We start from the raw sequence: 13,624 nt of genomic DNA on the forward strand, positions 1-13,624 counted from the left end.
ACACATTTATTGAACCTTTTTTACTTGGATGTGTTTGGCCTGCAGTTTTGGACATCATATTTTTTCCAGTGTCACAGCACTACCCAGCCAGACATTATGGTTGTTCTAGTGTCACAGCACTGACCAACTAGACATTATGGTTTTTCTAGTGTCAGAGCACTGACCAACCAGATATCATGGATAGACTAATCTCACAACACTGCCTAACTAGAAATCATGGTTAGTTTAGTGTCACAACACTGTATAACCAAACATCATGGTTGGTTTAGTGTCACAATATTGTATAACCAGACATCATGGTTTTATGCTGAATTTGAGCTTAAGCATGAGAAATCCTCTAGCATTCACTGTCTCAATAACCTTTGGGCTTTGTTTCATTCTATTAAGAAATTATTCTGTGTAACTGATTCAGGCTTCCCTGGGAGAATCGGGTGGATGGCTCCTCAGTAACAGATGATGAGGACATTTTCCAGGTCCTCAGTCATGCCTTTTCTGATGCCTTGCCAGCTTTGTACCAGCCAGACTCCTGTGAACAAAAGTCACATAGTGGAATATTTCATGGCGCAGAGGTTAGAGGGAGTGGATCAGTTCTACTGGATGAAGTTTACATCAAATATCACAGTTTTTTGGTAGGTGTTTTGATGTGAATTAATTTATTTTCATGGGCATCCATATTTATGGTTTTATTGCTACTTATATTCTTGGATCAAGAAAGGGTGCTATTATTTCTTCAGATTAAGATAGGAATGCTGTTATTTCCTTGGATTAAGGAAGGAATGCTGCTATTTCCTCGGATTAAGGAAGGGATGATATTGTTTCCTCAGATTAAGGAATGGTGGCTGTTCTTTCCTCAGACTAAGGAATGGTGACTGTTCTTTCCTCAGATGGGGCCCCGAGTGGTCTAAAGTGCTCTCCTTTATGGATCACTGCCATCTCACCTCTGTCTGCGTGGGTTCGAGTCTTGGATTCGGCTAATGTGGGTATGTGAGAAAGCTTGCCAGTAGCTTCTCGAGGGTCGGTGGGGATTTCCCGGGTTCTTCCTCCACCATTAATACAGGCCGCCATGTATAGCTTATCATGTGCTGAAAAATGGCATTAAACCCAACAACAACAACTTTTGTCAGATTAATGAAAGAGTGCTGTTCTTTCCTCGATTAATGAATGGGTGCAGTTCTTTCTTCGATTAAAGAAGGGGTGCAGTTCTTTCCTCAGATTAAGAAAGGGGTGCTATTGTTTCCTCAGACGGAATATAGGTAATTGGGTCTATAAAATTCATGGTTTGTTTTCTCAGATTAAAGAAGGGGTGCTGTTGATTCTTCAAGGTAAGGATGGGGTGCTATTATTTCCTCAAATCGGAGATGGGTCATTGGGTCTATAAAATTGTGGCTTGCAGCAGCCCTCAAATCCATGACTACTGGTACCTGCTGGTTGTTTGTAATAATATTATTAAATATTAATGGTTTACCATGCAGAGGAAAGAGGAGCTAAGTGCTGTTTGCAAGGGAACACCTAGGCAGCCAACCCCTGCTGTCATTAGCAGTTATTGAACCCCCGACCCTTGGCTTACCAATCCAGCACTCTACGATTTCACAGCAACTTGTATGATGTACAGGACTACTTGATAGTGATCTGTAGTACAGCATTTGATGTATGTGCAAGATGGTTGTACATAATATTTAGAAATCACTTTTTATTTGGTGGAGAAAGTAGCATTAAATAATATCATGGTGTGAATTGACCAGTTGAGAGCTTTCAATCAATTACATCTTATAAATGATCCACGTGGAGTGCTTACCAACCCAGTTGGAGGTACCTATATAGCCTTGTATCATTACCTATTTATTTGTTGTTTGTCCAAAATGAGAAGAATTTTAATGTGGTAATTCAGTTCCATATCTGTTTCCCCACCACCACCAATTTGTAAAATAAAAGTGATATCTTTCCATTCACAGAATGAGCTGGGTTATTAAAATCGGATATTTCTCCATACCTTTATTTGTATAGCTACCAAATATTTGTTTGTTATTCAGGTCTCTACATATTTCTCTTGCTGCAAATACCCATCACCAGATCAGCTGCCAAAGATTTGGATGCAAACCATGGACCCTCTTTTGAAAATAGTTCAAAAGTCTCTTCAAGGTAAACTGAATTATTTGTGATGATGTACATTCATTTTTTATAAATAGTTGTAAATGTCGGTCAGGATGTGCACATTACTGCACAAAGTAGGAGTTTCTGCTGCCCACAAATAATGCAGACTAATATTGTATCTTAGTGTCACAGACTAATATTGTGTCATAGTGCCACAGACTAATATTGTGTCAATTGTGTCATAGTGCCACAGACTAATATTGTGTCATAGTGTCACAGACTAATATTGTGTCATAGTGCCACAGACTAATATTGTGTCATAGTGTCACAGACTAATATTGTGTCATAGTGTCACAGACTAATATTGTGTCATTGTGCCACAGACTAATATTGTGTCATTGTGCCACAGACTAATATTGTGTCATAGTGCCACAGACATTGTCATTGTGTCACAGACTAATATTGTGTCATAGTGCCAGAGACTAATATTGTGTCATAGTGCCACAGACTAATATTGTGTCATAGTGCCACAGACAAATATTGTCATTGTGTCACAGACTAATATTGTGCCATAGTGCCACAGACTAATATTGTCATAGTGCCACAGACTAATATTGTGTTATAGTGTCACAGACTAATATTGTGTTATAGTGCCACAGACTAATATTGTGTCTAGTACCACAGACTAATATTGTGTCATTGTGCCACAGACTAATATTGTGTCATTATGCCACAGACTAATATTGTCATAGTGTCACAGACAGATATTGTCATTGTGTCACAGACTAATATTGTGTCATAGTGCCACAGACTAATATTGTGTCATAGTGCCACAGACTAATATTGTGTCTAGTACCACAGACTAATATTGTCATAGTGCCACAGACTAATATTGTGTTATAGTGTCACAGACTAATATTGTGTCATAGTGCCACAGACTAATATTGTGTCTAGTACCACAGACTAATATTGTGTCATTGTGCCACAGACTAATATTGTGTCATTGTGCCACAGACTAATATTGTGTCATTATGCCACAGACTAATATTGTCATAGTGTCACAGACAGATATTGTCATTGTGTCACAGACTAATATTGTGTCATAGTGCCACAGACTAATATTGTGTCATAGTGCCACAGACTAATATTGTGTCATAGTGCCAGAGACTAATATTGTCATAGTGCCACAGACTAATATTGTGTCATAGTGCCACAGACTAATATTGTGTCATAGTGCCACATACTAATATTGTGTCATAGTGCCAGAGACTAATATTGTGTCATAGTGCCACAGACAAATATTGTCATTGTGTCACAGACTAATATTGTGTCATAGTGCCAGAGACTAATATTGTGTCATAGTGCCACAGACTAATTGTCAGGATTTTTGAGAGAGAAAACATGTCATATTATTGCTGATTAATTATATGGTGGTGAAAATTTTAAGCCGATTTTAATCAAATGCCGAACATCTACAAGATCTTGTGTGACTGTTGATGGGCAAAATCCACACTTACTAGTGGCGTTTTCTTGCATCTGATTAAGCTTGCTTCAACTCTGATCAGACTTGGAATATGGGCTCAAATATTTCAGATATTGGATGAGTTTGAGGATGAGTGAGATGTATACATCTTGCATCTGACAGTGAGCTTCTTGCCACTCAGGGGGTCATATTTCTAATCCATCTTTGATTAAACTTTGTAAATTGGTTTCTAACATGAAGGTTGCAAGTATTTTATAACAGCAAGATCCATGCATATTAATGAGGTGATCTTGCTTCTGATTGGCTGTGTTTTTTACAAATCTGGAGACTGTATTCCTAATGTGTCTCTGATCAGACTTAGCAAATAAGCTTTAATTTTAAAACGATCTTGAATGAGTACATTTATGAGTAACATCCACTTATATTAATGAGCTGATTTAGTATTTGATTAACTTTCCTTCTCAAAACTTTGGTGACTCCATCTCTGATCACATTTTGATCCTTCTCAAAACTTTCATGACTCCATCTCTGATCACATTTTGATCCTTCTTAAAACTTTCATGACTCCATCTCTGATCACATTTTGATCAACTTATCAAATAGGCTTATATCATCAAAATATCAAGCAAGTCTTTTACTATAAGTGAGATCTCGATGTGTTCCTGGATCTGATTGGTTGAATGTTTTTACCACTTTAGATCCTGTATTTTCAATAGAATTTTGATATAATATTGTAAATATGGTTATATGGTGAAGATTTTGCATGAATATGATTATCAGCAAGATCCATAGATATTATTATGTTGTTTTTGCATTTGATAGGCTGAGCTTGTCAACATTCTAGCAACTCTATATATGATCAAATTTTGATTAGCTCTTATTAATTGGTCTTGTATCAGATTTTGATCTGACCTTGTTAATTGATCTTGTGTCAGACTTTGAACAGATCTTGTTAATTGGTCTTGTATAGATTTTGATCTGACCTTGTTAATTGATCTTGTGTCAGACTTTGAACAGATCTTGTTAATTGGTCTTGTATAGATTTTGATCTGACCATGTTAATTGATGTTGTGTCAGATTTTGAACTATCTTATTAATTGGTCTTGTATCAGATTTTGATCTGACCTTGTTAATTGGTCTTGTATTTGATTTTGATCTGACCTTATTAATTGGTCTTGTATCAGATTTTGATCCAACCTTGTTAATTGGTCTTGCATGTTATATATATTTGATTTAATTTATATTTGATTTAATTTAATTGTTTGGTTTGTGAGTTTTAATTTTTTTAATTCCATTGCATGCTATTTTAATGTAATTTTATTTACTGGATTTGATGTTTTCCAGAAATTCAGTTGAGTTTTTTTGGAAAACCTAATATTAGAACTTTGTATCTAAAAGCTGACTTAGTTCCTGTCCTTATTTCATGATTGGAAGTAAACAGTTTTTTTTAAAAATATTTTTATTCATTCTTAGTGTGGGATTTATAGAGTGAAATCAAGGTTATACTGAGAGTATGTGACTTTAGACATGTAAATAGCTTCTAAGTTATTTCAAAATTCTGGTTTTTCCAGAATTGTGCAGTAGCCAGATTTAATAGTGTTGTTTTGGAAGATAGTTTCACTCGAGCTTTTAAACTCTTTGATGTCAAGGTGGTTTTTTTGTTGTGACCAGTTTGGATTGAAATTCTATTTTATGGAATTAGTAGTTCTTTTCCCTGGGATTATTTAAGTGCTTATACAGAATTCTTGGACAAAGACATTTATTGAAATTTTATTAGGAGTTCAAACATCGGAATATTTTCTATGGTTCAACAAAGAACTGTTGTCACTTCAGTACTATACTGACTTCAGTATATGTCATTGCCTTCCATTTTGGATTTTTGGTGGGACTTGAACTCAAATTCATTAGAACATTTTGTTACTAGGACTTCTAATTTTTAATTCTTAGATTATTCCTGGATTATTTTTGGATTTGATTCTTAAAACCGTAAGTTTTTTTCCTCATTTTTACCTTGTTTTTCTAGGGAAATAAATTATTTGTTAAATTTTACAAAGCTTGTTGTCTTCACTTTTTTCTTGTTACTTTTTATGAGAGCCTAAACACGTAACATGTGTCAGATTTTGAACAGATCTTGTTAATTGGTCTTGTATTTGATTTTGATCTGACCTTGTTAATTGATCTTTTATCAGATTTTGATCTGACCTTCTTAATTGAACTTGTCTCAGATTTTGATCTGACCTTGTTAATTGGTCTTGTATTTGATTTTGATCTGACCTTGTTAATTGGTCTTGTATTTGATTTTGATCTGACCATGTTAATTGGTCTTGTATCAGATTCGATTCAACCTGGTTAATTGATCCTGTATCATTGAGATGTTGAATGAGTTTGATTGTAAGCAAGATCTTTGCATATTTAGGAGAACATCTATCAGCTGACCATGTTACCAATCTGCAGACTTTTTATCTTCCTTTGCATCAAACTTATTGAATAACACACAAAAGCAACCTCAAAAATAAGTTGTCGTCCTGAATCAGCAGCAACTTCAGTACCAGAAGTCCCCTTTCATATGTCTCTGTGATGAAATATTGGATAAAATAATTAATTTTAATAGTAATGGATTTGGATGTATCCACTGATTCATAACTTACTTCAGATTGGGATTCAAAAATTCCATTCATCACTTATTTTTCAGCTATCATTTATGAATATTTGACTTGAATTCCATAGACAGCTGATATTTATGATCAACAAATTAGCACTAAATTTTGACTGCAGAACATAAGACTTTTTTTTCTATCTTTCCCACCTTCCTGTTTAAAATGAAAATAGACACAAAAGTTAACACATGGTTGATAGTGGTATTAAACCCATAACAACAACATCTATTTCATACTAAGAACATGTTATAAATTACCCAAGAATACAGTAGTAACAGCAACTTCCACTACTATTTAGATGAAAACATCTGTACAAAACAAGAACATTATTCAACCAGTTTTGGTATTTAACATCTTTTAATCTTCTGTAAAGGGACATTGAAAAATTAATTGCAAGTGAAGAGAGTTCTTTGGATAGAAACCAATTGCTTATGTGTTAAAAATTCCCTAAAGTACACATCTTGTGATGAAAAATTCACAGTTCTATAGATGGGGGCCCAAAAACTTTGTTGTTGGAATAAGGAGGGATTGGTAGTGAGGAGCCTTTGTCAGAAAATGAGATATATTCTGTTTTATTCCATCTACTTCATTTCTTTTTGACAGCACTGCAGTTACGTCACATAGTATCTATTGCTGGATTATATTATTTGTTACTTTCTCTGGAATGTCTACTGAATTAGGTTTATGTGTTTAGGTTACATGCTAAATGTAGCTTTTGATGGAGCATTACATTTTTAGGCATTGGAATTGTGTATGTTAATAGTGTATTTAATTTTTAGGCATTGGAATTGTGTATGTTAATAGTGTATTTAATTTTTAGGCTCTGGAATTGTGTATGTTAATAGTGTATTTAGTTTTTAGGCATTGGAATTGTGTATGCTCATAGAGCATTAAAGTTTTAGGCATTGGAATTGTGTATGTTAATAGTGTATTTAATTTTTAGGCTCTGGAATTGTGTATGTTAATAGTGTATTTAGTTTTTAGGCATTGAAATTGTGTATGCTCATAGAGCATTAAAGTTTTAGGCGTTGGAATTGTGTATGTTAGTGTATTTAAATTTTAGGTACTGGAATTGTGTATGTTAGTGTATTTAAATTTTAGGCATTGGAATTGTGTATGTTAGTGTATTTAAATTTTAGGTACTGGAATTGTGTATGTTAGTGTATTTAAATTTTAGGTACTGGAATTGTGTATGTTAATAGTGTATTTAAATTTTAGGCATTGGAATTGTGTATGTTAGTGTATTTAAATTTTAGGTACTGGAATTGTGTATGTTAATAGTGTATTTAAATTTTAGGCATTGGAATTGTGTATGTTAGTGTACTTAAATTTTAGGTACTGGAATTGTGTATGTTAGTGTATTTAAAGTTTAGGCATTGGAATTGTGTATGTTAGTGTATTTAAATTTTAGGCATTGGAATTGTGTATGTTAGTGTATTTAAATTTTAGGCATTGGAATTGTGTATGTTAATAGTGTATTTAGTTTTTAGGCATTGGAATTGTGTATGTTAATAGTGTATTTAATTTTTAGGCTCTGGAATTGTGTATGTTAATAGTGTATTTAGTTTTTAGGCTCTGGAATTGTGTATGTTAGTGTATTTAAATTTTAGGCATTGGAATTGTGTATGTTAGTGTATTTAAATTTTAGGCATTGGAATTATGTATGTTAATAGTGTATTTAGTTTTTAGGCATTGGAATTGTGTATGTTAATAGTGTATTTAATTTTTAGGCTCTGGAATTGTGTATGTTAATAGTGTATTTTGTTTTTAGGCTCTGGAATTGTGTATGTTAATAGTGTATTTGAATTTTAGGCATTGGAATTGTGTATGTTAATAGTGTATTTAATTTTTAGGCTCTGGAATTGTGTATGTTAATAGTGTATTTTGTTTTTAGGCTCTGGAATTGTGTATGTTAATAGTGTATTTGAATTTTAGGCATTGGAATTGTGTATGTTAATAGTGTATTTAATTTTTAGGCTCTGGAATTGTGTATGTTAATAGTGTATTTAATTTTTAGGCTCTGGAATTGTGTATGTTAATAGTGTATTTAAATTTTAGGCATTGGAATTGTGTATGTTAGTGTATTTAAATTTTAGGCATGGAATTGTGTATGTTAATAGTGTATTTAATTTTTAGGCTCTGGAATTGTGTATGTTAATAGTGTATTTAATTTTTAGGCTCTGGAATTGTGTATGTTAATAGTGTATTTAAATATTAGGCATTGGAATTGTGTATGTTAGTGTATTTAAATTTTAGGCATGGAATTGTGTATGTTAATAGTGTATTTAGTTTTTAGGCATTGGAATTGTGTATGTTAATAGTGTATTTAATTTTTAGGAGTTCAGATTTGTGCATTTTAATAGTGTATTTCATTTTTAGGTATTCAGATTATGTGTGTTAATACTGCATTTAATTTCAGATGTTCAGCTTGGGTAAGTTAACAGATTTATAAGAGTACCTAGATTAATAAAACCTTGTGCTATTACAGGATAATTTCTGCCTAATATTTTGTTGATTTCTGCCATGTATGAGTACTTTCTTTTCAGGTGTTCATGGTCGAGTGATAGACAAGACAGGACAGCCCATTCCAGGTGCACTTGTTTCATCACATAAACACCAGAAGCCTTTATCTACCTCCAGTAATGGAGAGTTCTACTTGATCCTTACTGAAGGCAGTCAGATGTTGGAAGTCTCAGCACCAGGTGTGTTATATGCCAGCCATAAGGTTTTAGCATGTATCCATCCCTCTGCCCTTTATGTCATTACAATAACCTAAGTTTACCAGCATCTGCTACTGTCAAACTTTACAAGTAGCTTGCATCTAGAGCAAAGGAAGAAATCTATTGATTTCAGGCTCATAAAGTCTCAGGTCTGGGTCACAGGTACTAATGGAAAGGAAGCTGTTTGTTTGCCAAAACTTATATACAATATACTGTGACCAAACATTGTAAGCATTTGTGATCAGAAAGATGCTGATTGTTTTGGGGATCAAAAAGTAATGTTTACATTGACTATAAGAAGATAAATGTGTTTTTTGTTGTTGCTGGAGTTCTTTATTGCATACTTTGACCAAACTTTGTGGATGACTTGCATTCGAGACATGGTAGTTTTCTATTTATTATGGGGTCCAGTGGTTGAGGTCACAGGGACAGGAAGTAAGAAAAATATTTTCACAAAATTACTCAAGTTCTATACCACATGCCTTGATGATCTTTGTAAATGGCATGGATTTGACACATTAAAAACAACATGCCTTGAATGAACTTTGTAAATAGCATGCATTTGACACATAAAGGACCACATGCCTTGATGAACTTTGTAAATAGCATGCATTTGACATATTAAAGACTGCTACTGATTTGAGGGTTTAAATGTCAAAGGTCAAGATCAGAGTGATTCCGAGCTAAAAATGGTTTACTTAAGTCTAATGCCACAAACCATTTGAGACAAGAAAGTAACCTATTGATTTTGGGGCCAATAAATCGAATGCCATGGTCATGCAGACTCAAAAAAAAAACATGTTTTAGCAAAATAATTTGGTTTTTTTATGTCTTTTACATAGAAATTCCATGTATGGCTTGAATTTGAGACAAGGCAGACATATATTGAGACCACTCTGATGGCATAGTGGTTAGAGCATCTGCCTCCGATGCAGATTGGGTGGGATATCATGCTACATGTCTGTGACATGATGCTGCCTTGCTAGGCATCACTATAAACTGCCACACTGCAGACATCATAGTGATATGACTGATTTTTTTTTAAAGCTACATTAAAAATCCAAATCACACACACACACACACATGCAGACATATATTGTTTTTATTATCAAAGTACCAAGGTCAATGTCACACTGACTCCAAGAGGAGTCACTTCAGTGCGATATACCCTGTCCAAAGTTTAGTAGTAGCTTGTATTTATTGCAGACTTTTTGCCTGGCTTGCATATGAGGAAACTTATTAAATATATAGCCAAGAGGTCAGTTGTTAGTGTCACGGCAACAGTTGTATTTTACCATGGTAACGCATCTTTTAGTACCTGACCATGAAAGAAGTATAATAGTAATATTTACAACATTTCTGGTTTCATGGAAGTTTCTTTCACCTCTTAACTGAAAATCCACTCTCTGAATCCTGATCCCTATTCTCAGACTTTTTGCTGAGTCAGCTTTCTTGCACTTTTTTTGTGATGTCAGCTTTCCCAGATTTTTGGCCAAGTCAGCTTTTTGTGACTTTTTGCGATGTCAGCTTTCTCAGAGGTTTTACTATGCAGTTTCATGGTGTAATGTTTGGGGTTTTTGTAGCAACAATTTTCCAAGGTAAGAAAATGTGTCATTACTTGTTCATATAACTGAAAGGATGGCTGTAATTTTTCCATCACATCTCTTGATACTGTACTTGCCAATTAATCATACTCGTAATACTTTGACTCACATGGAAAAGTAGTGACTGATAAGATACATCAGAGAAAGAAAAACAGATTTCATTACCCAATTGACAATGTTCAGAAGAGTATTCTATTATGTTTCCTATGTTCTCTACGCCATAAACTGAAGAACATTATGCATTTTGCAAAGTCTGTGCTGGTTATGTAAATAAAATCTTGCACATGGAGAACAGCCTGATCTGACATGCATTCAGACATGCATTCAAGCTTAAAACATCATAGGATTTTGCAAAAGCATGTAAAGAGACACCTATAATTGCAGAATTATTGATGGCAGCACAATGTCTTATTAATCATGAAAGTGTAAGACATCTTAATAAAGTTTCTTGTTTACCACAATATACTTTTCTCAGTGATAAACTCAGCTGGGAAAATGTTCCAGAACATGTTGCCTAATTCCAATATAGTCAACATATATTTGGTGGTAGGAACATGTTTACTGGCATGGTGTTACAGAACTTGTTGCTTCATTACAACAGTGTGTATATTATTAGCAACTCAGTTACGCTGTGTACAGCAATTCAGGTATGCATTGTGTAATGGTATTAGCAACTCAGTTACGCAGTTTGTATATTATTAAAAACTCATGTATTCATTATGTGTATGTAATGTGTATATTAGTAACTCAAATATGGAGTGTGTATATTATTAACAACTCAGTTTTGCAATGTGTATATTATTAACAACTCAGTTTTGCAATGTGTATATTATTAATAACTCAGTTTTGCAGTGTGTATATTATTAACAACTTATTTTTGCAATATGTATGTTATTAACAACTCAGTTTTGCAATATGTATATCATTAACAACTCATTTTTGCAGTGTGTATATTAACAACTCATTTTTGCATTATTAACAACTCAGTTTTGCAATGTGTATATTATTAACAATTCAGTTTTGCAGCATTTAAATTATTAACAGCTCAGTTTTGCAATGTGTATAATATTAACAACTCAGTTTTGCAGCATTTGTATTAACAACTCAGTTTTACAATGTGTCTATTATTAACAACTCAGTTTTGCAGTGTGTTTATTATTAACAACTCAGTTTTGTAGCATTTATATTATTAACAACTCAGTTTTGCAATGTGTATATTATTAACAACTCAGTTTTTAACTGTATATTAACAGCTCAGTTATGCAGTGTGTATATTATTAACAACTCAGTTATGCAGTGTGTATATTAACAGCTCAGTTATGCAGTGTGTATATTATTAACAACTCAGTTTTTAAGTGTATATTAACAGCTCAGTTATGCAGTGTGTATATTATTAACAACTCAGTTATGCAGTGTTTATGTTATTAACAGCTCAGTTATGCAGTGTGTATATTATTAACAACTCAGTTATGCAGTGTGTATATTAACAGCTCAGTTATGCAGTGTGTATATTATTAACTACTCAGTTATGCGCTACAAAGATGTTTGCAAGAAGGATATGAAGACAGCAAACATCAATGTCAACGACTGGGAGAGCTGTGCAAACAACCGTTCCAGCTGGCGTCTAGCTGTCAGGCAGGGAGTTCAAAACGCAGAGGAAAAGAGAAGAATAAAGCAAGCTGAAAAGAGAGCTAAAAAGAAGGATAAGCAAAAGCTTACTTTGGAGCTATGCCATCGTCTCTCGTAGACGGACGGATGCCAAGGAGTTATGCAGTGTGTATATTATTAACATCTAAATTATACAGCATGTATATTATGCAGTGTATATTGCCCTTCAGATTATGCAAGAGATTTACACTTTTAACATATAGCATTAATTAAAAGTATGTATATATAAGGATAGTAAACATGAAAACTAATATATATTTACAACTTTCTGACTCATGAATAATATTGTCCTTTCAGGTTTTCAGACTCAGGCCCGCAGAGTTCCAGTTGATAAAGATGAGACAACTTCAGTTGAAGTGGTCTTAATTGGAGAGATTCAGAGTGTACAGTATCACCAATACGAGATTTTGAAAGGCTATCTTGAAAACATCACCAGGTCATGTAACAAGGTGGCATCCATGACAAGGTAGGCTGTGTAGTGTGTTGTTGTGTAACATTAGACAGCATTGGTTACATACACTTTGACAGGTAGGAAAAACCATACTGAAAATTATTGACAGATGTTGAGCAGTTTTCTGCATAAAATTTATGCTATTTTCAAAGACAGTTCAAAGATGCATTTGAGACCCATTATATTTGTATTGAATTATAGTTACCATGCAGTATAATAAATATTGAAATATAGTTACCGTGCGATATAATAAATATTGAAATATAGTTACCATGCAGTATATTAAATAATGAATTATGTAGTTACCATGTAGTATTATAAATAATGAAATATAGTTAACATACAATATAATAATGAATTATAATTACCATGCAGTATAATAAATAACGAATATAGTTACCATGCAGTATAATAAATATTGAAGTATATTTACCATACAGTATAATAAATAATGAATTACAATTACCATGCAGTACTGTATAATAAATAACAAATTATAATTACCATGCAGTATAATAAATAATGAATTACAATTACCATGCAGTATAAAAATAATGAATTATAATTACCATGCAGTATTAAAGTGAAAATAGTTACCATGCAATATAATAAATAACGAATATAGTTGCTATGCAGTAAAATAAATATGGAAGTATAATTACCATGCAGTATAATAAATATTGAAACATAGTTACCATGCAGTATAATAAATAATGAATTATAGTTACCATACAGTATAATAAATAATTAATTATAATTACCATGCAGTTTATTAAATAATTAATTATAATTACCATGCAGTATAATAAATAATGAATATAGTTACCATACAATATAATAAATAATGAGTTATAATTACCATGCAGTATAATAAATAATGAAATATAGTTACCATACAATATAAGCAATACTCAGATGCGGGAAGTCATGAGTTCGATCTCCGGCCTAGT

The 13,624-nt window shown here is 33.1% G+C and overlaps 1 protein-coding gene across 3 annotated transcripts in view; it reads left to right on the plus strand.

Annotated features, from left to right (window-relative positions):
• The window catches only part of LOC149775553 (carboxypeptidase D-like), a 128,921-nt gene that overhangs the window by 60,665 nt on the left and 54,632 nt on the right, over window positions 1-13,624 (plus strand). For all 3 annotated transcript variants that reach the window (XM_089943232.1, XM_089943233.1, XM_089943234.1), the window contains exons 14-17: window positions 413-629; window positions 2,031-2,139; window positions 8,778-8,933; window positions 12,521-12,689. In XM_089943232.1, coding sequence (XP_089799358.1) covers window positions 413-629; window positions 2,031-2,139; window positions 8,778-8,933; window positions 12,521-12,689 — 651 coding nt within the window. The remainder of the gene's footprint in view (window positions 1-412; window positions 630-2,030; window positions 2,140-8,777; window positions 8,934-12,520; window positions 12,690-13,624) is intronic.

This window comes from Sinohyriopsis cumingii, chromosome 19 (assembly GCF_028554795.1).
Source record: "Sinohyriopsis cumingii isolate HCF-2022 chromosome 19, ASM2855479v2, whole genome shotgun sequence".
In the NCBI taxonomy this organism is placed as follows: Eukaryota; Metazoa; Mollusca; class Bivalvia; order Unionida; family Unionidae; genus Sinohyriopsis; species Sinohyriopsis cumingii.